General features: G+C 45.8%; 1 protein-coding gene across 1 annotated transcript; it reads right to left on the bottom strand.

Annotated features, from left to right (window-relative positions):
• Positions 1-6,354: 6,354 nt before the first annotated feature.
• GPN2 (GPN-loop GTPase 2) lies at positions 6,355-23,363 on the bottom strand. Its single transcript, XM_060258106.1, has 6 exons — positions 23,143-23,363; positions 19,726-20,163; positions 15,973-16,129; positions 13,730-13,890; positions 9,234-9,364; positions 6,355-7,122 (listed from the first exon to the last, which is right to left on the bottom strand). The coding sequence occupies exons 1-6, from the start codon at positions 23,179-23,181 to the stop codon at positions 7,050-7,052; spliced, it is 999 nt and encodes a 332-aa protein (XP_060114089.1). The 5' UTR covers positions 23,182-23,363; the 3' UTR covers positions 6,355-7,049.
• Positions 23,364-26,736: the final 3,373 nt, after the last annotated feature.

The following is a 26,736-nucleotide window of genomic DNA, read 5'->3' on the forward strand; positions in this document are numbered from 1 at the left end:
CGGAAAGACTTCTGCCTGAGATTCCAGAGAGGTGCTGCCAGTTTGAGTAGCCGGTACTGACTTTGCTGGGCCAAGGGTCTGATTCAGAATAAGGAAGCGGGCTTTGAACAAAGTTATCCTGGCATTCCTCATCCAACCATTGACATCTGCCCACCCTGCTTTGTGCCACAAACCCAGGAGAGGTCCAAAGAGAAAACGGAGCAAGAAAAACCCAGTTTCCTACCCTGCTGGAGCTCTGCCTAGCCTCATGTTAAAAGTGGAGAAACCCCGGCAAAGTTTCTGAGGTGTGAGAACAACCTCCTTGCTTGCAGGTGAGGAAAGATGAAAGGCACTGGATGAGGAAACCAAAATGACATTAAAGCCAACAAGCCGCACGCAGAACAGTGTGCCAAGCTCATAAATGGGAACTGCAGAGGCGACAGCTGCTTGGAAGCTTTGAGCTGATACCCGCCGTTCCCTTACACCACACTGAGACTCCCAAATTCTGGTCCGAAATCTGTGCCATGAGCTTTCTGTCTCCTTAATGGGGCTGTGCAGCCTAATGCCTCTTTGCACATTCCCACAGCAGTGATGGATGTGGTACTGAGTGCTTTCAGTAGCCATCAAGAAAGGAAACGCCCCATGTGAGAAACACTCTTGAGAATCCTTGAGGCAAGCTGGAAGTTATGCCAAAAGTTACAGCAGCTTTGTTAGATAAAGCATAGCATGATGGTTAAAAAAAAATGGAGTAAAATTCCCCACTGGGATGATTCTGCTTTGCTCAGATTGCCATTCTGAATGCAAAACGTTGGCAGCGACCACGTTGCTTCCGCACAGGGATTTGCCCATGTTCTTCCCACAACCTGGCTTTCCCCCCAACAGGCTCCTTGCAGTTTTAAAAACAATTATGGGTAGTTGGTATACTGATGAACATAAGAACATAAGAGAAGCCATGTTAGATCAGGCCAATGGCCCATCCAGTCCAACATTCAGTGTCACACAGCGGCCATACACACACACACACACATTGTGGCTAATAGCCACTGATGGACCTCTGCTCCATATTTTTATCTAACCCCCTCTTGAAAGTGGCCATGCTTGTGGCCGCCACCACCTCCTGTGGCAGTGAATTCCACATGTTAATCACCCTTTGGGTGAAGAAGTACTTCCTTTTATCCGTTTTAACCTGTCTGCTCAGCAATTTCATCAAATGCCCACGAGTTCTTGTATTGTGAGAAAGGGAGAAAAGTACTTCTTTCTCTACTTTCTCCATCCCATGCATTATCTTGTAAACCTCTCTCATGTCACCCCGCAGTCAACGTTTCTCCAAGCTAAAGAGTCCCAAGCGTTTCAACCTTTCTTCATAGGGAAAGTGTTCCAGCCCTTTAATCATTCTAGTTGCCCTTTTCTGAACTTTTTCCAATGCTATAATGATGAAGTGTGTTAACTACGCTATAGCGATATACCTACTTATTGGTAATCTAAAGAACAAACTACACAAAACCCCCTGGTGATGTGAGGGGGGAAGGAATGGTGAGCAGGAGGGGAAATGGCGCCAGACGTGGACCCCCACTTTTTACAGCTACTGTGAGGACAAAGGGGAGGAGGGTGATTGCTGCAGCTAGATGCCTCCCTACTGTTTTCGATAATAGAAAGTATTCTATTATCAATAATTTTTACCTCTCCTTGTAGGAAAAGAGCTGAAACAGGGCTTATGAGCACCAGCAGGAAGGGCTAAAACTGAGAGCAGAGTGGGGCCTTGTGGGGTTTATAAAGGGTCACTCTACACCTTGCCCCCCCCCCTGCCTTGAACACTGGGTCTTGCCTGTTTTTGTCCCTTTACTTTTTTGCGCATGCATCTAGCACATCTCCCACATTAGTTGCCACAATGGGGGAAAGTTCTACCGTCACCACACTGAGCTTCCATGCTAAGGGAAGGTGCTGTGGCGATTCGCCAAGGGAGCATGCCATGGCAATTATTGCTAACCGGTAGCCTTCAGCAAACGCCCTCCTTTATTTTTTATTATTATATTTATATCCCTCCCTCCCCTATTGGGCTCACCTTTCTGCTCACTGAACCACAGAACCCCCACCCCTCTTGGTTTTGTATTAGTTACTGTTGTGGTCTCTTCAAGGAATCCTGGGGATTGTAGTTTGGCAAGGGTTTTGAGTCTGCTCCTTAACCTCCTCTCACATCGCTGAATGAAGTTCCCTTTGGAAAAGAAAAAAAAAAACTGACCCTATTAACCACGGGGCAGATTGTAACAGCTCATATCTATCCTTGGTTCCTCTCAGCTTTGAGAACTGCCTTCCCTCATTCTGGGCTTCCCTCATTCCCTGGGCTGTTTCTTGTTTCCACTCCCAGTGCCTCAAGCACAGATACTCAGCCGCTGAGGTGCGAAGTGGAAACCCTTCACTTCCCTAGGTGGCCTCAGACTTTACGGCACCCTCAGCACTGTCCCTTTCTACTCGCACAGCAGGTCTTTGCGCATCTGAGCTGACAGTGCCTCCCCTGCTTACACACCAGCATACACCTCTGCCTTACATATGCCGCATCTGGGCAGCTCAACCTGCTTACCTTTGAGCTCTTCAGGCTGACTGCTCCCATGTGGAGGCCAGCCTTGAGGGAACGACGATCTGGGCGATCCCATCAAATCTCATCTGTGCTTGAGGCCTGGCCTGCCTCATTGGACTACTGCTCACATAATGTAGGCAAAACACAAATCATAAAGGCCGTCTGTGTAAGGAGTCTTTCTAAATCTTCCCTTCGTAAGTGGGCTGTGCTTCAAATGAGATAAGCAAGCTAAAAAATAATTTGGGATTGTTAGATAAAAAGCATAGGAAGGCAGCAATTTTGGTGGTGGAATACAAAAAAAGAGAGCAAACTCTGTAGGCATGAGACCATGTGCTCAAGTAATCCATTTCTTGGATATTCTTCTTGATATAGGATGTAATATGAGATGTAAAAGGAAGATACAAATGATCCTAAGGGACCCTTCACATCTGGGCCATTTGCTATTTGAGATCTTACTGTCAGGTAGACGATATAGAGTGTTGAAGGCTAGGACAAACAGATTTAAGGACAGTTTCTATCCAAGTGCTGTGGTTAGGTTAAATGCAGGGTTATGAAGGATTATCTGTTTTAGATGTATTTAAATGGTTTTAATGGTTTTATGAATGTTTATCTGTTTTAGATGTATTTAAATGGTTTAAATGGTTTTAGATGTATTTAAATGGTATGAATATGAATATGTGTGTTTGATGTGTTGGTATGTTTGTGGAAGAGCACCTCATTTTGTTGCTCTCTTTTTGTGGAGAACAATGACAATCTATCTATCTATCTATCTATCTATCTATCTATCTATCTATCTATCTATCTATCTATCTATCTATCTAATTACATGTTTGGTGTAGTGGTTAAGTGTGCGGACTCTTATCTGGGAGAACCGGGTTTGATTCCCCACTCCTCCACTTGCAGCTGCTGGAATGGCCTTGGGTCAGCCATAGCTCTGGCAGAGGTTGTCCTTGAAAGGGCAGCTGCTGTGAGAGCCCAGCCCCACCCACCTCACAGGGTGTCTGTTGTGGGGGAGGAAGGTAAAGGAGATTGTGAGCCGCTCTGAGACTCTTTGGAGTGGAGGGCGGGATATAAATCCAATATCTTCATCTACCTCACAGGGTGTCTGTTGTGGGGGAGGAAGGGAAAGGAGATTGTGAGCCGCTCTGAGACTCTTCGGAGTGGAGGGCGGGATATAAATCCAATATCTTCTTCTTCTTCTAAATTTAAAATGAACTGATTACATTTTACCCTTCTTTCCCCCAAAAAGTAGCTTGCCCTTTCATCCACACAACAACCCAGTGAGATAGATTAAGGCTGGGGATGCAGGATTTGGCCAAAGGTTACTACTAGGGCTTAAATCCTGAGTAGTGGTTCCAAGAATTTTCATTTGAGGAATGCAATTTTCCTGTCTCCCCCCCCCCCCGCCCATTCCTGTTCCAGGTGGTCCTCTTTAGGGGACATTTGGGACTTCCATGGGAGAGGGGAGGCAGGAAAACCACACTCCATGATACAGCTAGTCAAGATTCAACCCTAAGCTCTGTGGGGATTTGAACCTGGGTTTCCTAACATTCCAACCTCTATACCAGACAAGACTATCTGCATTAATACTTGCAATCCAGGAAACAATAGAAGAAGAAGAAGAAGAAGAAGAAGAAGAAGAAGAAGAAGAAGAAGAAGAAGAAGAAGAAGAAGAAGAAGAAGAAGAAGAAGAAGAAGAAGAAGAAGAAGATGATGATGATGATATTGGATTTATATCCCGCCCTCCACTCCGAAGAGTCTCAGAGTGGCTCACAATCTCTTTTACCTTCCTCCCCCACAACAGACACCGTGAGGTGGGTGGGGCTGGAGAGGGCTCTCACAGCAGCTGTCCTTTCAAGGACAACCTCTGCCAGAGCTATGGCTGACCCAAGGCCATGCTAGCAGGTGCAAGTGGAGGAGTGGGGAATCAAACCCGGTTCTCCCAGATAAGAGTCCGCACACTTAACCACTACACCCAACTGGCTCTCCAAAATGAAATTCTAGCAGCTTATAAAACTGCAGCCAACAGATCTTGGTCTGCTTTAGCAGGGATATTTCTACAGTCCTTTCTTCATCTGTTTCAGGTGTGAAAATATCTAAGTGTGTCACATCAAGCAGGCTGTTACTGTTGGGAAGTGCTTTCAACCAATTTCATCAGCATCTGATTATTTTTTATCGCAAAATGCATAGTGCCCTGCAAGGGTGGGTATTTCTCTTTTTCTGAGTGGCAAACCCCACCCCCCCATTAATCATAGCCCCCCAAATGCAGAGAGGCCTACGCTGACTTTGTCCACCAACAGTTCTGTAAGGACAGACTGTGATCCTTGCCCCAACAGCAGCCCCATGAGGCACCACAAGAAATCCTGAGCAGGAAAGGCACGGCAAGGCACCCCCTTTGAGAAGAAAGTGCCATGCCACTGAGTCAGCAACTGCTGGCAGGAAAGTTTGGAAAAAATTATCCCAGCTGCTCCCCCCACTCCTTTTTGGGGAATTGTCCTGTATGCCTGCAGCATCGAAGATTCTTCTGTGCCCCACCCAGCCAAAGTAACAGGAAAGCAGTCCAAACTGTCTCTGCAATAAAGAACATTTAGGCGGGGCACCAAGCATTTCCTGCCAGTCAATGAGAAGCTGATTTAGCACCTCCAAGGATCTGTATTAATTTGGGTTCTTTATTGAGTGTTCTGTAATAAAAAAAGAGCTCTTAGACAGGCTGTCAACCTAAAAGACACAAGAAGCATTTTCTGTCTCTCCTAGATTTCTGAACAAGTGCAAAGAGATGATATAATTCTCCTCCCTGTTCGGCAGGATGATGCTCGCTTCTGGCTTACAACTGCCTTACAAGCGGCATCTGCATGCCACGGTAGGCGTCTCCCCCAACGAGAGAGATGGCTGCCCGTATCATGCAAAGCTACAAGCATTTCCTTGCCAACCATGTATAGTTATGGGCTGACTAGCCCTTATTTATTTAATACCATTTCTATCCTACCCTTCCCACCGAGGCGGGCTCAGGGTGGTTTACACGGTCATGCGTGTGCATGAGTATAAACATATAATAAAACATAAAAACCATAAAACAGTTTAAAAACATAGAAAATTGACATTTTGGTGCTATGATCTTAAGTTTCAGATTGATGTTTTCTGTGAAGCAGATCTTAAATGGTCCTCTCTGCTGCTGCTTTAAAGTAAATTGCAAGATGTGTTACCTAAAAATTGTAGTGGCCAACGGTCTAGTTTACAAATGCCTGGTGGAATAGTGCTGTCTTACAGGCCCTGTATGAGCTCTCGCAGGGCCCTAACTACATCCAGCAACTCATTCCACCAGCGTGGGGCCACTACAGAGAAGGCTCTAGCTCTCGTTGTCATGAGCCTGGCCTCCTTAGGGCCGGGGATTGAGAGCAGATTTTGTAATCCAGACCTTCACATATCAGCTGCAGGAATCAGAAAAGCTTAATGAGTATTTCCAGTTGCTGCAATAAGAACCAGCTACCTCCACCTAGAGTCTCCTTCCATCGTATACTTTCGGCAAGAAATAACAGAGCAGGGAAAGAAGTGGGAGAGCTCAGAAAAGGCAAAAGGAAACCAAACACAGGGAAGGACTGCAGAAAACCCCACTCCTATAAAAAGGCCAACTTTCAGCATCAGGGCTCTGTGCCTTTAATAACAGCACAGATTTTGATAACAGCACATCGAACGGGTGAGTCTACCTTCAGAAATTCTCTTTTTTTACAGTGTTATTTAACAAGCATGGTGGCAACCCAAATACTGAAAGGCTTACTATCCAGACAAACACACATAACCAGTTAGGAGCATACAGCATGAAAACTGCTTTATTTAGCAGCCAACACAGCTTTTTTGTATTTAAAAAATGGCACAGATGTGGTGGTGGTGGTGGGGAGATGGAATCTGCTTTCCGTTGTGCTATCAAGTGCTTTTCTTTGCTTCACTTTTGCAAGGCCTAAAGGAGATGGAGCATTTCTGGCAGCAAGAGAGAAGTGAGAGGAAAAGAAAAGCGGCCAACCTCTTTGAGGTCTCCATGTTGCTTAACAGCAGAGACGTCACTTGGGTCGCCTCTGACAGAAATGTCCTTCTAAGCAACCAAGGCTGCTTTCCCTTTCATGGGAGATTTGATTGGGCCTGCAGCCCCCTCCAACTTCCCTCTGGGCCTCACAAAAACTTCGCCATACTCTCTCTTGTTCGTTGGTCAGCTACAAACATGCACCAAGTTCTAGCATTCTCCTGAGAGGAAAATTTGGGCTTGCCTGCTCTTGCTCGCAAAGGCTCTTGACTGCACCAGAAACACCTAGAGGTTGTGACTGTCATCTGGACGGAGCCCAAAAAGGGGATGCGCTGTATCCAAACTTGGTGACAGCCAGTTTGGTTGACTTTTTGCACATTGAGGACCAGGCTGAAATTGCTCCCACGTTGCAAAGAAGCACATCATCGCTGGGCTGAGTTATCCTTCCTCAGTGGCCTGCTGCCAGCTGCAAGCACGTTGCTACATGTCCGTGTCTTCCTGCTTCACAGTGCTCTCCTGCGGTGGGATGTATTTTTCCTGGACTGCCAAGGTTCTGGTTATTCAGGCATTAAGGAGAAAGCAGCAAGTATAGAGGGCACTCTGCACGAGAGAGTCAGCATTCTTTCTTGCATTGATATTCAAGAGCACGGTATTAATAACACAATCAGTGCTACTATTGATACAATTAATTACATCAACTACTGGCCTGTTCTGTTTTCAGCTAAGCACCTTCCGGGGGGACAGCTTGACACCAGTTAACAGCACCCTGGGCCTAGTGAAGCCAGTGAAGCACTCTGCACAGGATACGGATAAAAAAGCTTTGGGATCATGGCCTGAAAGATCTCTCCTCCTCCTCCTTTTAAACAAAACATGTAGTGTGACAAAAAAAAGTTCTGGGGAACTCAAAAGCCTGCACACAGAGTTGTGAATGAATGAATGAATGAATGAATGAACGAACGAACGAACGAACTTTTTATTACGGTCATAGACCAATATAAAAACTATAACACATCATGTAAAAACCCTCCTAAACTACATAAAATACAATGAAATACATAAAACTTTTCCGCACCTATACAGATCGGGGATAACTAAAATATAATTGAACCAATTTTAAAATCCAGAATCAGTTCAAATTAATATAAAATCCTTTAAATCAGAATATATAAAATCGTTTATAACCTAAAATTCAAAAAGATCATACAAAACCTACAATTTCTTGTTTCTTAGTACGGAACTTCACAAGGTAATGGCAGAATTTAGCTATCTGTCTAGAGACAGATGGACTTGCATCCACCAAAAGTTTCTTCAAACACGCCCTGTCCGCATCTGCTATTGGTTTGACTACAAACAGGGAAACAAACCTGTCCCTATATGCTTGGTGGAATGGGCATCGAAAAAACATATGAGTCATCGACTCCACCTCTCCCGTAGCACAAGAACAGTGTCGATCTTCGTACGGAACTTTTCTATATTTCCCTTCTAACACTTTTGAGGGCAAGGCTGCGCATCGAGCCAATGTAAAGGCTCTTCTGTGAGCTGATACCTCCAAATAAGAAAAGTACTTGGCCATCCTCATGACATATTTGGTCTCGGTAGACGCCAAGAAAGAAGGGGCCTGTTCTAGATCCCTTTGCCTCTCTATATCACAGATTCTTTGTTTGATAATACTTTTTGCTTTGGCATTACTCTGCGTCGAGAGGTTTTCAAGTGAGAATCCTATACTTTCCAAATTGCTTTCAACCAATTGCAGCCACCTTGGCCTATAGGAGTCTTGAATTATTAGAGGAAAGAGGCCTTTTTTTGTTTGTATAGATTCTTAGCCATTGGTATGCCGAAGATAACATAATTCTGGCCTCAATTCTCATTTGCCCAGTTTCTAGTCGCAAAAGGGCATTTGGCACACCTGGCGGGAGCTGCAAAACATGTAGTGTGACAAAAAAAAAGTTCTGGGGAACTCAAAAGCCTGCACACAGAGTTGTGTAATTTTGGCTAGCCTTAATAAAGAGGTGCTTGTTTTTGATTCCTGGGCCTCAAACCTGGAACCTTCTGCAGTCAAGAGCATGCGCCATACCGACTGAGCCACTACCCTTCCCTAAATACCTTATGTCAAGCCAGTCCATCTAGTTCAATATCGTCTCTGCTGCCTGGGAGCGGCTCTCCTTAGTATCCATTAGAGAAAGGTCTTTCCCAGCACTTGTGCCTTTAGATCCTTTAACTGAGGTGATCAGGGAATGAACCTTCTGCTTGCAAACCATTTGCCCATTCACAACTTGACACGACAAAGTGCAGCTGCCCAAATTTCTCCCCTTCCCCACCACTATTAAAGGTATCGTAGCATGTCGTCACAGTTGCTGTCAGGAGACATGACCCCTGCCTTCTGCAGTACTTAATGACTGGGTCATGAAACTCAGCACCATCTCACCAGAAACGCCAGGGATCGAACCTGAGACTTTTGCCTGCCAAGCAGTTGTTCAACCACAGGGCTTATGCCCTTGCCCCTTCTGGTACACATGGGCCCTCAAAAACAGCAATGCAACGTTGTGTGGAAGTTTCTTCCAACCCACTCTGACTGCTAATTCCCAAAGCACACTTTTCTTTTTTTAAAAAAGAAAGAAATCCAGCTTCTGAGCAATGGAGGGAAAAGGATGATGAGAAGGATACGACGTGAAGTGGAAATCGGCTCCCATCGCCGCTGACATTAGGGCTTGGAGACTTCTTTGCTCTAAGTCACCATAACAGTAGCCGTTGGCTTTGTCCACCGCCTGCATCATACGTTGCATGCTGTCCTTGTCCTGGGCAGAGGGACAGATACACAGAAGAAGAAGATGATACTGGATTTATATCCCGCCCTCCACTCCGAAGAGTCTCAGAGCGGCTTACAATCTCCTTTACCTTCCTCCCCCACAACAGACACCCTGTGAGGTAGATGAAGATATTGGATTTATATCCCGCCCTCCACTCCGAAGAGTCTCAGAGTGGCTCACAATCTCCTTTCCCTTCCCCACCCCCCCACAACAGACACCCTGTGAGGTAGATGAAGATATTGGATTTATATGCCACCCTCCACTCTGAAGAGTCTCAGAGCGGCTCACAATCTCCTTTACCTTCCTCCCCCACAACAGACACCCTGTGAGGAGGGTGGGGCTGGAGAGGGCTCTCACAGCAGCTGCCCTTTCAAGGACAACCTCTGCCAGAGCTATGGCTGACCCAAGGCCATGCCAGCAGGTGCAAGTGGAGGAGTGTGGAATCAAACCCGGTTCTCCCAGATAAGAGTCCGCACACTTAACCACTACACCAAACTGGCTCTCATGCACAATACTGCATGACTTCCCCAAAGTGCCATCCAATTGCTCATCGGCACAGGCTATGACTTAGCTTCTTATAATGCGTGAAAAGATGTCACTAAAAAGGCATTCTATTGATGGGACAGGAAATCTCAGTCTGGAGAGCCTGGGCTGTGATGGCTCATTTGTCCATTTGCATTACCCCTTCCTAATGCTGCAGTCCTCGTGCAAAGCAACACAGACATGCAAACTGTCAACAGATCCCCATTACCAAGCTGTTTCCCCATTATTTAATAACTACTTTCTTTTCAGTCACAGTTATTTAATTCCCCCACCCCCGTTTGCTGTGCTGACTGGGGAAGGAGAAGAAGAAAAAGATCTCCAGCTGGACTTTACTTTTATTAGCTCGCCCTTTCAAACTACATCAGTTAGTCAGTTTCAATGATGCTTCCTTGTGTTCTTATTGTATTTCTATCAAAATATTTTAATTTCAGCATGGCCCCATCTGCAGATACTTAAATCTGGAGAGTGAGGCCATGGAAAGACAAGACAGATCTTACTCCAAAGTTCAAAGGTCTCAACTTTGCAGAAAAATGTGAAAACACACACACACACAAAAGGAATTAGGCCTGTTGTGAAGAAGAATACAATGGGCTCCAGAAGAAGACTCTGGATGATTGCCCCCCCCCCCTTGCTGTCTTCCTACACACCTAAGTGAAGGCATTCACCCCCCCCTCCCACCTCAAGGGGAGCTGATCTCTGCCATCTGGAGAGCAGCTGTAATTTTGAGTGATCTCCAGCCCTCACCTGGAGATTCACAACAGTGGTTCCCCATTGTACCTAAAGTCCCATCCCTCCTCAAACTCTGCCCTCTCCATGCCCCACCCCTTAAATCTCCCAGAACTTCCTAACCTCCTTCCCTTTACCTGCCCCTCTGACTTCAGCTTTCCATTGTCTTTCCCCTCCCTGCAACCTCCACCTAGGGAAAGGACAGTAATGGCCCTTGAAGGAGAACTCACGGGAGCCAGGCAACAACCACTGGCCAGCTGCTACCATGTGACTTGCATGTCACCTAGACCTGCCTGCTTGGTATTGCTCAACAGTGGCCATCCTACAAAAGCCAGTTTCAGGATCTAAGACATGCAGGTTCACATTCCCATATAGTTGTCGAAGCTCACTGGGTGGCTTTGAGCCAGTTACATATACTCAGCCTAACCTAGGGTTGCCAATCCCCAGTTGGGGGCAGGGGATCCCTCAGTTTGCAGCCTCCCCCTTCAGGACTAACAGAAAGCAGGGGCGGGGGGGGGGGGAATGGCTATTGGTGCTCCATTATACCTTATGGAGACAAGTCCCCAAAGGGTATAATAGAAAATCAATCTGAGTATCTGGGGCTCTGGAGAGGGGGCTGTTTTTTTGAGGTAGAGGCATCAAATTTTCAGCATAACTGCTGCTGCCCCACCACCCCAAGTTTCAAAAAGATTGGACCAGGGGCCCCCCAAAGAAGGTGCCCCCATCCTCAATTATTTCCAATGGAGAGAAGACATTTAAAAACAATGCAGTCCCTTTAAATGTGATGGCCGGAACTCACTTCAGAGCTCAATTGTGTGTCTTCCCTCCCCTCCCCTGGAGCCTGCCTCCTCTTTCCTGGAGCCTCACCTGGCAACCCAGGGGAGGGATGGTGGCTCAGTGGTAGAGCATCTGCTTGGTAAGCAGAAGGTCCCAGGTTCAATCCCCGGCATCTCCGACTAAAACGGGTCCAGGCAAAGAGGTGTGAAAAACCTCAGCTGGAGACCCTGGAGAGCCGCTGCCAGTTAGGGGAGGGACGGTGGCTCAGTAGTAGAGCATCTGCTTGGGAAGCAGAAGGTCCCATGTTCAGTCCCCGGCATCTCCAAAAAAGGGTCCAGGCAAATAGGTGTGAAAAACCTCAGCTTGAGACCCTGGAGAGCCGCTGCCAGTCTGAGTAGACAATACTGACTTTGATGGACCGAGGGTCTGATTCAGTATAAGGCAGCTTCATATGTTCATATATGTTCATAGAACCCTAGCCTAACCTACCTCAAAGGGTTGTTGTGAGGATAAAATGGAAGAGAGAAGAATGCTGTAAATCTGCTTTGGGTCCCCACTGTGGAGAAAAGTGGAGTATGAATGCAGTAAACACAGCTGAAGATGGGGTGGGGGTGGGAATGAAAGCTGGTGGATGGGAAGGAAAAAAAGGAAACAAAGAAAGATGGAGATACTGGGGGTGCCAGGTGAAGGGAAGAAGGAAACAGTGTGGGAGAGTAGGACACCAGGGAAAGTGAGGTGTCCCCCTACAAGTTCTTGCAGGTTCTCCACCGCACAGTAAGGCCTGCCCTCAGTAGCCAGCACTACACAGAATTTTCCCAGGGAGAAGCTGCTGCAGAAGGGAAAGTTGAAGATAAGGGGGCAAATAAAGGTAAGTTGGCTGGTGGGTGGGAAGGAGAAAAGGAAGAAGGAAAAGGGGTGAGTTCATGGGGCCTTCCATGGAAGGAAAATAGAAAATAGTGGTAGAGGGAAAATTAGACACCTCCCACGAGTCCTTGAAAGTCCCCCACTTCTTCTTAAATATTGAGCATTCTCTATGTTCTGCACCAGCATGATGTTTTCTGCCAGACTCTTCTAGACAGCCCAGCTTAGTGTAGCAGTCAGAGGATTGGACTAGCATCTGGGAGACCCAGGTTCAAATCCCCACCATGCCATGGAAGCTTGCTGGGCGACCTCAGGCCAGTTACTCTCTCAGCCTAACATAACTTACAGGGTTGTTGTGAGGTTAAAATGGAAGGAAAATGATACATAAGCTGCTTTGGATCCCCTATTTGGGAGAAAAGCGAGAGTATAAATATCTAAATAAGTAATGTTGCCTTAATTCTTTCCTTGGAAACAATGCCTCAAAAAGGAACCCTTTTAAAAAATTCTTCCAGTATGTTTAACTCTGCAGCTCCTTATGTAGTTCTCTTTGGTTTTGCTCGCCTACCTTCAGCAATAAAAAAAATCTGTTTACCACATCCTGAGTTTTAATTTAAAACACCACATGACTTCAAATAGATATCATCTTAAATTATTCCCATAATAGCAGTCTTTACAACAACCCCGTAAGATGGATCACTATTATTATCCCATATTATGGATGAAGAAAAGCGAGGCTGAGAGAGAGGAGGCTCACCTTCGGCCAGCTAGCAAATTCACGGCAGAGGAAGGATTTGAACTGGGGACATCCTACTTCACGGCTGACTATATGTTTATTTAATTTAGTAAAACCTACAGGACTAGATACCTCTGAACGTCTCTTGCCTAGGAACCCCCATGGGCTTGCCACTTGACCACACTTTCCACCACCACCGGACCAGATTTGATGAATTAGTTCCTCTGGCAGAACACACCGATTCCATCAGAGACTCCTTTGGGCCAGCTGAGGCCTCCCCTGTTAGTGAAACGGATTCCCAGGAGAAAGCCAAGAGCCAGTGCGGGGTAGGGTTACAGTATCCAACTGAGACCTGAGAGTCAAGTTCAGAACTACACTCTGCAACGAACCTTGCTTCTTGATCTTGGGCAAGTCAACCTCTCTCAGCCTAACCTACCCCACAGGTTTGTTGCGATGGCAAAAAAGGAGGAAGCAACCCTATCTGCTGCTCTAAGCTCCTCGAAGGAGGGGTGCAATATCACTGTATAAACGGAATCCAAACCATGCTCGTTTAAGTGCTGCAGCAACATACTACAGAGAACGTAAGAAGGAGCTGAAGACAGAATCCAAAAATTACTTATTTGCTTTCCAGCAAGAGAGAGAGAGGGCCACCAGAAATCCACAAACGAAACCCGGCCTAAGCAGATACACGTTCCCAAAACAGACTCGGCTACCTGCACGTTGAGGGGAATAAAGAAGACCAAACTGTAATCTTCAACCACTTCCACGAGCTTTTTGTTCAGCCGATGGTAGTTCTTGAAGAAGGGATCTGAAGACAGGTGTTCCAACAGATAGGAAAGATCCAGAACCTCCGTGTAATAATCTAGATTAAAGGCTACAAGGCAGGTGAATAGGGGAAAAGAAATATTTTGTTTAATTGCTAAAGCTGCATTTTCCCAAGGGCTAAAGGTACAGATTTTATCTTTATTTGACTGCTATATTTCTGTCTCCTCAAGGGAAGCTGGGCACACAGCAATCCATATAAGCGGTTCTCTCGCATCTTTAACAAACACCCCACAGGTAGAACATGTACAGCTCAATCTTTGCTCAGTATGAGAAATACTGCACTGGCTCCATGTTTTTTGCCTTGTGTCCAGACATTAAAGGCTGGGGTGGGGGGAGTTGCCAATTCTATGAGACATGAGCAAGTGGTCTCCCGTTAAAGTGACAAACAGAGACGACTAACGTGTTTTTTCTTCCTGCATAAACTTTCACAGACAAGAGCTCACTTCCACAGATGCATGAAGGTGGACCCTTAATTGACAAAGACACTTGATGCAGAAAAAGACCCCAAATGCAAAAAAATCCAGTAAAAAAATGCTGTAAAATTTCAAATGCAGTTAAGAGGAGTACAAGAGACCAGTCACAACTTCAGCAGCTGGAGTTAATGCAGTTTTGCTGAGCTAAGCTTACCCACTCCTGTAATAGAACGGCTCAGGAATCCACAGCTTTTACTCAATTTGGCCACCTTTTATGAAGCGAGGGAAGGAGGCATGGTATAATCTGTTCTTGTCAGATCTCAGAAGCTAAGAAGGGTCAGTACCTGGATGGGAGACCACCAAGGAAGACTCTGCAGAGGAAGGCAATGGCCAGTCACCTCTGCTTCTCACTTGCCTTGAAAGCCCTTTGAGGGGGGTCGCCATCAATTGGCTGTGACTTGACAGCACTTATATGAAGCACATAAAGAACATATGAAGCTGCCTTCTACTGAATCAGACCCTTGGTCCATCAAAGTCAGTATTGTCTTCTCAGACTGGCAGCGGCTCTCCAGGGCCTCAAGCTGACGTTTTTCACGCCTATTTGCCTGGACCTTTTTTTGGAGATGCCATGGATTGAACCTGGGACCTTCTGCTTCCCAAGCAGATGCTCTACCACTGAGCCACCGTCCCTCCCCTGCTTTCAAGGGTCTCAAGCTGAGGTTTTTCACACTTATTTGCCTGGACCCTTTTGAGTTGGAGATGCCAGGGATTGAACCTGGGACCTTCTGCTTCCCAAGCAGATGCTCTACCACTGAGCCACCGTCCCTCCCCTGCTTTCAAGGGTCTCAAGCTGAGGTTTTTCACACCTATTTGCCTGGACCCTTTTGAGTTGGAGATGCCAGGGATTGAACCTGGGACCTTCTGCTTCCCAAGCAGATGCTCTACCACTGAGCCACCGTCCCTCCCCTGCTTTCAAGGGTCTCAAGCTGAGGTTTTTCACACCTATTTGCCTGGACCCTTTTGAGTTGGAGATGCCAGGGATTGAACCTGGGACCTTCTGCTTCCCAAGCAGATGCTCTACCACTGAGCCACCGTCCCTCCCCTGCTTTCAAGGGTCTCAAGCTGAGGTTTTTTCACACCTATTTGCCTGGACCCTTTTGAGTTGGAGATGCCAGGGATTGAACCTGGGACCTTCTGCTTCCCAAGCAGATGCTCTACCACTGAGCCACCGTCCCTCCCCTGCTTTCAAGGGTCTCAAGCTGAGGTTTTTCACGCCTATTTGCCTGGACCCTTTTTAGTTGGAGATGCCAGGGATTGAACCTGGGACCTTCTGCTTCCCAAGCAGATGCTCTACCACTGAGCCACCGTCCCTCCCCAGGTATCACATTACAGCTGTCACTTTACAGCACTTGACTGCACAAAGGTTCTGAAATCATTTCCCAAACATGACCAATAGTCCATCTATTCTAGGACTGTCTTCTGCGATCGGCAGTCATTCTGTTCATCCCAGGTAGAGGTCTGGCCGACCACCTGCTGTGGCAAGAGCCTTTAAACTGGGGGGTCAGGAACAAAACTAGGAACTTTGGGAATACAAAAGGTATGCCTCACCCCTGAGCTATGATCCATTTTGAAGAAAATCTGCCCTCTCAAGGCCGCTTTAGTTAAGAAGATACATCCACCTGTTTTGGGCTATTCGCCCACCTCCCGCCAGTCCTTACCCAGTTTCCCGTACTGTTCAATCAGGTCCATTTTGGAGAGGACATTAATGTGGGGCAGTGCCACGTGCAGCATGGTGGAGAGGGAAGTGCAGAGAATGGAGATGAACTTGCCAGGGTCCGTGCAGTAATGAGAATCCACCAAGTGAACAGCAGCCAGCTGAAAGGAATTTTAAAAATAAATAAATAAAAATAAATGAGGCAGTGGGGGAGAGGAGACAGAGGATTCAATATTTTTGGTTTGGAGCTGTCTACCTGGTTACCACAGAACAGCGAAGGATGCACACACAGAGACAACCCACAATTCTATACAACTTCCTTTGCTTAAACTCTAGCAAGGATGTTATCAAGCAAACCATGATTTCTCAGGAACGCAGAGCTACAAATTACTTTCTGGTGCAACTTTGTCTCACTCTCCCTGTTGCAGATCAAGGGGGTTCAGGATAGTGGTCTGGTTTCTCACTGCTGCTCTTCAGTGCAAGTGAACAAAGCATTTGGTGCCCACAGCCTCATTGACAGTGGTTGGCCAAGGCATCCAGTCCACATAATTTTCCCCCAATTGATTCTAGCTAAGTGATTTGTGTATCCTGAGCCAACAACAGGTGTGTCTTTCAAAGTGAACATATGAACATATGAAGCTGCCTTATACTGAATCAGACCTTTGGTCCATCAAAGTCAGCATTGTCTTCTCAGACTGGCAACAGCTCTCCAGGGTCTCAAGCTGAGGTTTTTCACACCTATTTGCCTGGACCCTTTTTTGGAGATGCCAGGGATTGAACCTGGGACCTTCTGCTTCCCAAGCAGATGCTCTACCACTTAGCCACTGTCCCTCCCCATGGGGAAATGGCTGTGATTTGTACTAACTTTTTGGACTGCTGTGCCTTCCTTTTCAGACACAGAAAGTACATTAGTGTTGCGAGTCTAGCATAGACTACTTTTCTTTCTAATGGGAACCCAAAGTGACTTACAACATTCTTCATATTATCCTCACCTTGTGAGGCAGATTAGGCTAAGACGGGTCAAAGGTCACCCAGCAAGCTCCCATGGTAGAGTAGGGATTTGAACTTGGGTCTCTGAGATCCTAGTACAATACTCTAACCACTACACCACACTGGCTAATGTGATTGATGGAGTTGTTACAGTTAGGTTACTGCATCCCACCCACCCCCAACCCCCTCAAGACAGCAGATCAGTCAAAACAGAACTGCCCGTGAAGCCAAACTTTATCCTCTCTGAGTTGGGGGGGCTGCCAGTTCAGGCACAGAGTAACAGCCTGGCCTGTCAAAGGCCCTTTCGTTTGGATCAGATCTGTGACCCACTGGAGCAAAGCATACCCATACTGTAGGCAACTCCTCCCCCTGCCGCTGGGTGTGCTCCACCAATCTAGCCAAAGAAAGCCAGCTGAGAGAAGCTAGATTCTTTAGTGTCTGAGAATCTTTAAGGGTGTGCAGGATGCCAGCCAGTCTCAAGACCACAGGTTAAAAAAAAAAAAATTAAAATCAAATCCGGATGTCAGTTCCCACACGTTTTTCTACTTTTCCGTCTAAATTCAAGCTGTCGATTATATAATTGCTATGCAAACACACCAGGACAACATTATAACTACACAATAAGATCCCTGCTGGATCAGGCCAGTGGTCCATCCAGTCCAGCATTCTCTCTCACACAGCGGCCACCCAGTTGCCCTGGACGCTCAAGAAACAGCGTATAGAGGCTGAGGCCCTGCTCTGATGTTGCCTCCTACCCCTGGTGCTCAGAGGTTTAGTGCTACTGAACATGTAGGGTTTAGATAAAAATATGGAGCAGAGGTCCATCAGTGGCTATTAGCCATAGTGTGTGTGTGTATATATATATATATATATACAAAAAATTTTGCCACTGTGTGACACAGAGTGTTGGACTGGATGGGCCACTGGCCTGATCCAACATGGCTTCTCTTATGTTCTTATGTGACACAGAGTGTTGGACTGGAGGGGCCATTGGCCTGATCCAGCATGGCTTCTCTTATGTTCTTATGTGACACAGAGTGTTGGACTGGAGGGGCCATTGGCCTGATCCAACATGGCTTCTCTTATGTTCTTATGTGACACAGAGTGTTGGACTGGAGGGGCCATTGGCCTGATCCAGCATGGCTTCTCTTATGTTCCTATGTGACACAGAGTGTTGGACTGGAGGGGCCATTGGCCTGATCCAACATGGCTTCTCTTATGTTCCTATGTGACACAGAGTGTTGGACTGGAGGGGCCATTGGCCTGATCCAACATGGCTTCTCTTATGTTCCTATGTGACACAGAGTGTTGGACTGGAGGGGCCACTGGCCTGATCCAACACGGCTTCTCTTATGTTCTTATGTGACACAGAGTGTTGGACTGGAGGGGCCATTGGCCTGATCCAACATGGCTTCTCTTATGTTCTTATGTGACACAGAGTGTTGCACTGGATGGGCCATTGGCCTGATCCAACATGGCTGCTCTTATGTTCTTATGTGACACAGAGTGTTGGACTGGATGAGTCACTGGCCTGATCCAACATGGCTTCTCTTATGTTCTTATGTGACACAGAGTGTTGGACTGGATGGGCCATTGGCCTGATCCAACATGGCTCCTCTTATGTTCTTATGTGACACAGAGTGTTGGACTGGATGAGTCACTGGCCTGATCCAACATGGCTTCTCTTATGTTCTTATGTGACACAGAGTGTTGGACTGGAGGGGCCATTGGCCTGATCCAACATGGCTTCTCTTATGTTCTTATGTGACACAGAGTGTTGGACTGGATGGGCCACTGGCCTGGTCCAACATGGCTTCTCTTATGTTCTTATGTGACACAGAGTGTTGGACTGGAGGGGCCATTGGCCTGATCCAACATGGCTTCTCTTATGTTCTTATGTGACACAGAGTGTTGGACTGGATGGGCCATTGGCCTGATCCAACATGGCTTCTCTTATGTTCTTATGTGACACAGAGTGTTGGACTGGAGGGGCCATTGGCCTGATCCAACATGGCTTCTCTTATGTTCTTATGTGACACAGAGTGTTGGACTGGAGGGGCCATTGGCCTGATCCAACATGGCTTCTCTTATGTTCTTATGTGACACAGAGTGTTGGACTGGATGGGCCATTGGCCTGATCCAACAGGGCTTCTCTTATGTTCTTATGTAGATTCCTTTTACTCATTGTGGCTGGTAGTTTCCTGGACCCCCTTATCTGACCTGCTGTTTGCTCTGGAGGCAAAACTGAACTACACAAAAGGTACCTCTGCTGAATTTATAAGCTTATCTTTCGAAACTGCTTGTTGGTGATGAACAGTTTGCAAGGCCTTGCGCTGCCTGAGTGGATGCAGCCAAGCCAACTAAGGCTGAATCTGAGGAAGACCCAACACCAGAACAGGTATGGAAGATTTACAAAGGAAGCTCACCCTTGGACATGAAAGACGGAAGACAAAACCCTCAAGGGGCTCCAGTTTACATATGAATCTCTATAGCAAGGTACTACTGGCAAACACAATCTCACCATCACAACTGGTGGCAATTTTCACTAGCCGACACAATCCCCAAAAACAGGATTTGCAATGGTATGATTCATGTACTCTGAATAAATTTGTACACACAGCTTGCAGTTTCGCACACCACAAAGAGCAAGGTGTACTAAGATCAATTCTACCTTGCAGCTAGGCCCCTGAAGATTTTAGCTTCCTGCTCCCTCCACCCTGAAAAGTCTTAATGGATTAATTTATTGTATTGTTCATGCCTTACATACCCTGAAGTTCCACTTGGCAAGCTGGGCAAAGATGTTTTTCAGTGAACTATGGTGGGTGAAAAGTTCCACCTGTCCTGGACAGTCAAACAAGAAGTAATGACCCCTAAATTGGGACAGTTTTTCTTGCAGCCAGTCAAAATTAGCTTCTAAATATTCCATGCAATAGATTAAGCCACCGTTGGGTCCCAGTTTCAAGTTCTCCATTACATCAGTCAAGGTAATCAGCTCAGATATGTCCACAGCACACTGGTAGGGAATCCCTTCATTGGCTGGATCCAGATTCACCACGGCGACCTTGCGCCCAATTGCAGAAAGAAATTCCTGCATGCCAAGACAGTATGTTGTTTTCCCTGAGCCAGGAGGACCAATCACTGCTTGCCCAAAGGCCAGTGAAGACTGCTTGTGGCTTTCTGACATGATCAGTGTTTCTCTCCCCTCCTATAAAACAGCAACACAAAGAACATTTGTTCACATGGATCATTTCACACACTGCTCAAAAGGAAAAAAAAAAACACACAGCTAGCTTAGAGACACAAGTTGGAAAAATTTTAATTTCTAAAGATTTGTAATTTCATAAAATTAACAACAATGAATGGTTGCCGCTGCTTAATACAGTATTTGGCAATCTTGGCAGTTTCCAAGCTGCAATGAGTTTTTTTTTTCTAGGTGATTATACCCAGAAATTGTGTGAGAGAGTACATGTATGTTATATTGATCTGCAAAATAGGAATGGGGGGCAGGATAAAACTGCAAATTCATAAGACAACCCCAATTTTTTAAAAAATCAAGATATGATCTCACCGGATTGGCTGTTCAGGTGAATTCAAAACCAAAGCTAAAATTCTTACATATATGTTCCCCTTCAAATGATGGAAACCTCTGATCTGATATGGAACAAGTAATGCACATGAAGAGATATTCTAGAGACATCCATGGACAAGAGCATTGAAATAGATTAATAAACAACCATATTCACAGCATATCAAATGGACACTGATGCTTTTAAAATGTTGCTTACTAAACAGAAGTCCAAGTAAACACGCTACATCATAACACTCTATTTAGGGCATCAAGATTGTCCAGAAAATTCTGATACATGTTTTTCCATTGCTTCAGATAACAGCCAATTCTGGCCTGCAGAGTGGAGCTACGTTTACTCTACATATTAAGAAGCACATTCAAAACATCTTAGACATACATACACACAATGCTCAGTGGGGGAAGTTGCCTACACTAATAAAGAAGATGTGTTTTGGAAACCAAAAAAGGCTCATACATACAAGATGCCACCAATTAGATAGCTAAACAATCCAGTCTAATCACTGGAGGGATAGAATGAATAATATAATTATTTTGGAGTATTTAACGATGAAGATACGAAGAATGAACGGATTAAAGGTTAGGGAACAGGAGGAGGGGTGGTTTAGGAAGATGGTGAGATATTTGGAAAAGTTTAAACAATTTAAGACGATTGGTTGGTTAATAAGAAAATGAATGGATAAGATGTTTAAATAGAGTGACGGAGTTGTATTTGGACGAAATGTTAATAGTTATAAATTTATGGAATATTATAATGTATCTATGGCCTGGGACTCTCACAGAGGTGGATTGGTGGTGGAATACATAACAATAAAATTTTTTATTAAAAAAAAAAAAAAAAGCTAAACAATCCAGTCCCTCTCTGCTTGGCAACCAGGATATTAATATTGCAGTCCTAAGCCAACTTCAAAGGTCTTTATTAGGGTGTGACTCTGCTTCAGATTGCACTGGGAGTGAAAGGGCTGTATAATGAACTGGGAGTGAAAGGGCTGTATAATGAACTGGGAGTGAAAGGGCTGTATAATGAACTGGGAGTGAAAGGGCTGTATAATGAACTGGGAGTGAAAGGGCTGTATAATGAACTGGGAGTGAAAGGGCTGTATAATGAACTGGGAGTGAAAGGGCTGTATAATGAACTGGGAGTGAAAGGGCTGTATAATGAACTGGGAGTGAAAGGGCTGTATAATGAACTGGGAGTGAAAGGGCTGTATAATGAACTGGGAGTGAAAGGGCTGTATAATGAACTGGGACTGAAAGGGCTGTATAATGAACTGGGACTGAAAGGGCTGTATAATGAACTGGGACTGAAAGGGCTGTATAATGCACTATTCTCATCAGGCACCATTCCTAATTCACACTAACACGGAACACCATTTGAAGCAGTGCAGCAGCGGTCACTAAATTTTTGAAAATCGGATTTTCTCATAAGATTACTCCGCTTTACAAAACCGCATGCAAAATTCCTTCATGTTGCTTCCTACCTCTCCGCCATAAAACACAAGAGAATTTCACATCTAACAATGCAGAACACATTTATAAATTTTACAAAGTATAAACTTTCCACTGCTGAAACCTATCAACACGTTTCATTCTTGAAAACAGGCTGCAATGCCCTGGTCGTCTCTCTATGCAGTAGCCAAGACCCGAATTTTTCACAGTTCACCTATTTCCATCTCCTCCTCCTTGGCTTTCTGACCCACCTAAGAACAACATTTGGGTGCTGTCATAGTAGCACAATATATATGAAATAAACAATAACCTAAGTATAATCTCTATTGTTGCGATGCTTGATTCTGGCTGCGAGAGTTGCGATTTCTTTGGCATTTTCTAGAGCTGCTTCTGAGCTTGTTCCTGAAGCTGCTTAAGCGGCTCCATGAGGCTTACAGCTGTGTGTGTGGACCCTATGAAAGTTCTGGAAGACACGTGAGCTGAAATAAATGTATTCCACACAGGCCCACCTGTGCACACACAATACGGGGGAAGGCGTGTTGCCATTAAATGGACGGGGAAACAAATAAAAGACCACATGGGCGGGGAGGCGGCAAGAAGAAACCGGAACAAATAGGGTTTGCCAAGTACAATTTAAGAAATATCTGGGGACTTTGGGGGTGGAGCCAGGAGACTTTAGGGGTGGAGCCAAGATCAAGGCTGTGACAAGCATAATTGAACTCCAAAGGGAGTTTTAGCCATCACATTTAAAGGGACAGCACACCTTTTCAATTCCTTCCTTCCATAGGAAATAATGGATAGGGGCATGTTCCTTTGGGGCTCATAGAATTGGACCCCCTGGTCCAATCCTTTTGAAACTTGGGCGGTATTTTGGGGAGAGGCACTAGATGCTATACTGTAAATTTGGTGCCTCTACCCCAAAAAACAGCCCCCCCCCCAGAGCCCCAGATACCCACAGATCAATTCTCCATGATTTCCTATGGGAATAAAACTCCATAGGGAATAATAGAGTTCCCAGCAGACATTTCCCTCCCCTCCCCCCGCTTTCTGACGACTCTGAAGCAGGGGGGGGGAAGGGCCTCCAAACCGGGGGATCCCCTGCCCCCACCTGGGGATTGGCAACCCTAGGAACAAACATAACTCACCTACCAAGAAGCTGCAACACAGATTTGTTTTACTAACACACATTTACGAAGGCAAAAAAAAAAAAAGGCTATATAGGGCGCGCTTCAGGCGACTGGCCATGAGTCTCCATAGGAGCGGAATGGTACCGCTCTAGCCTTCAATGTCTCTGTCCCCCTAACGTGCCAGCGTTATCGTGGTCCGTGCAGAAACAGCAGGCCGAAGCTACAAAGATCCCAAGCGCGCTTGAGGACGCTGAAGGGCCTCTGTATAAAGTAGGCAGGGAGCGCCCTCTTCAGGGCAGAAGTGGCAGTGATGGGATTTGTACCGGTTTTGTACCTCCTTTGGAGGGCACAGTGTGTGTATATATATGTATATATATAAATAAATTATTGGCCACTGTGTGACACAGAGTGTTGGACTGGATGGGCCCCTGGCCTGATCCAACAGGGCTCCTCTTATGTTCTTATGTGACACAGAGTGTTGGACTGGAGGGGCCGTTGGCCTGATCCAGCAGGGCTTCTCTTATGTTTTTATGTGACACAGAGTGTTGGACTGGAGGGGCCATTGGCCTGATCCAACATGGCTTCTCTTATGTTCTTATGTGACACAGAGTGTTGGACTGGAGGGGCCATTGGCCTGATCCAACAGGGCTTCTCTTATGTTCTTATGTGACACAGAGTGTTGGACTGGAGGGGCCTCTGGCCTGATCCAACAGGGCTTCTCTTATGTTCTTATGTGACACAGAGTGTTGGACTGGAGGGACCATTGGCCTGATCCAACAGGGCTTCTCTTATGTTTTTATGTGACACAGAGTGTTGGACTGGAGGGACCATTGGCCTGATCCAACAGGGCTTCTCTTATGTTCTTATGTGACACAGAGTGTTGGACTGGATGGGCCACTGGCCTGATCCAACAGGGCTTCTCTTATGTTCTTATGTGACACAGAGTGTTGGACTGGAGGGACCATTGGCCTGATCCAACAGGGCTTCTCTTATGTTTTTATGTGACACAGAGTGTTGGACTGGAGGGGCCATTGGCCTGATCCAACAGGGCTTCTCTTATGTTCTTATGTGACACAGAGTGTTGGACTGGAGGGGCCCCTGGCCTGATCCAACATGGCTCCTCTTATGTTCTTATGTGACACAGAGTGTTGGACTGGAGGGACCATTGGCCTGATCCAACAGGGCTTCTCTTATGTTTTTATGTGACACAGAGTGTTGGACTGGAGGGGCCATTGGCCTGATCCAACAGGGCTTCTCTTATGTTCTTATGTGACACAGAGTGTTGGACTGGAGGGGCCATTGGCTTGATCCAACAGGGCTTCTCTTATGTTCTTATGTGATGCAGAGTGTTGGACTGGAGGGGCCGTTGGCCTGATCCAACAGGGCTTCTCTTATGTTCTTATGAGACACAGAGTGTTGGACTGGATGAGCCGTTGGCCTGATCCAACATGGCTTCTCTTATGTTCTTATGAAATGACAACTATTTCCGAATCCTGTGTAGGCAAATTAGCATGGAAATTGTCCTGCTTTCAATTAATGGAATAAACTCTGCCATTTTGTTGTCTACATGAACCATCTCCTAGGGGAAATTCCTGGAGCTTGGGAGTAAAGCCCAGGGAGAACCTTACCAGGGTATAAATATTATGAAGTTCCCTCTCTAAAACAGCCATTTTCTCCAGTGGAACTGATGTATATAGTCTGGAGACTGTAATTCAAAGAGAGCTCCGGAGTTCACCTGGAGGTTGGTCACCCTATACATTATGTTCTTTTAAGCATCCACATCCAAGTTGTTATAAGAGCGTCTCTGCGTGTGTTGGTTCTCTCTCTGCGTTAAGTGCTGTCAAGTTGGTTCCAAGTTATGGCAACCCTATAAATTATGTCCTCCAAAAAAGGTTTTATAATTAACAGTCTTGCTCAGGTCTTGCAAATCGAGGACTGCGACTTCCTTAATTGAGTCAATCCCTCTCGCACGGGTGCTTCCTCTTTTCCTGCTTCCTTCAGATTTCTTAGGAGTGTCCTTTCCAGTGACTCTTGTCTTCTGATAATGGGATTGAAGTACAATAGCTTCCATTTACTCATTTTAGCATCTAGGAAGAAGTCAGGCTTGATTTGATCCCACTTATTTGTCTTTTTATCAGTCCACAGTATCTGTGAAACCCTTCTCGAACACCACGTTTCAAATGAATCAACTTTTCTTCCTGTCAACTTTCACACCCATACATGTTATTTTACAAAGGAGCTTTGAACAAAAACCTGGGTACCACAAATACTTTAAATGAAGTCCGTTTTTTTACCTTGCAAAAACTATTTAATCAGAGTGGGAAAACAGCTGAGGGGCAAAGAACTGCCTGAATAATGTAAACAGTGTTCCCTCTGCGTTAGTGTGAGCTAGCTCACAGTTTTTTAGCCTCAAGCTCACACATTTTTGCCTTAGCTCGGGGGGGAAAAGGCCCCAAAGAAAACTAATTTATACAGTAGCTCACAAAGTAGAATTTTTGCACAAAGTAGAGGGAGTATTGCTAAGTTGAAAGATGCTTGTCACATTAAACAGCACAGCACACTAAACCAACATTAAGCCTGAAAGTGATGTAAATAAAACGACCCCGTTTGCTCTCATGCTTGTATTGCCATGTTTAACACATGAAGAAACCTTAGCTTGCCATGTTTAACACATGCCTGAAGTCCAATTCACCAATGCAGGTGTGATTGTAGTTCCCAAACGGGTGTGGCTGCAACTGGAAGGCTGCTTCTGTCCTCTTTCAGAGAATCCTTCTTCAGGCAGCTCACCAAGGGATACCGTTTCAATTTGGCTCTGCTCTGCTTATCTCCTTCGAAAGGGCCAAATCAGGAAGCTAAGGTCAAAGAGAAATGTGGAGTTGTGCTTGATCCCTGGAGATAAGCAGAGCAGAGCCAAATTGAAACTGTATCCCTCGGTGAGCTGCCTGAAGAAGGATTCTCTGAAAGGGGACAGAAGCAGCAGTTCAGTTGCAGCCACACCAGTTTGGGAACCACAATCGCACCTGCATTGGTGAATTGGACTTCAGGAAGTCCTACAAATGAAGAAAAACATTGTATATTGTAAAATGGACTGTGAAATAATTTAAAATTACTGTGGAAATATTGTGGTTTAAAATATTGTTTCCAATATCTATTAGTTAAAGCTCTCACAGAGTGTTCTCCTATATACCTTACTCATACCCGTGAGCTCTCTGGTTTCACATGTTTAACACATGCAGCAGGCAGTTTTCTCTCACTCCGCCACCAGCTTCTAAACAAGGATTAAACCCAATTCAGAAATTGCGGAGAACCTTAACTTTGCCTGCATTCATACATCATACGGAACTCATAAGCCAGGATTTCTGCACCGTGCTTGCCACAAGGAGCAACGTGCACACACAAGCCTGGAAAGAAGCTGGATTCAAGCACATTCACATTTAACATGTTAAAAATTGATGTCCGATGGCAGCCGCCGTGCTCAAGAGAAGGCGGTGCAGACTTGGGCGTCTGAAATGACCATCCAGGAGGCTTCTAGAATTGCAGCTCAAAGCTGCTCATAACATAGCTAGGCAGTCTTTCCAGTGACTGGATGGGGAGATAACAGTACTGCTAATGGGAC

Source organism: Heteronotia binoei, chromosome 17 (assembly GCF_032191835.1).
Source record: "Heteronotia binoei isolate CCM8104 ecotype False Entrance Well chromosome 17, APGP_CSIRO_Hbin_v1, whole genome shotgun sequence".
Taxonomy (NCBI): Eukaryota; Metazoa; Chordata; class Lepidosauria; order Squamata; family Gekkonidae; genus Heteronotia; species Heteronotia binoei.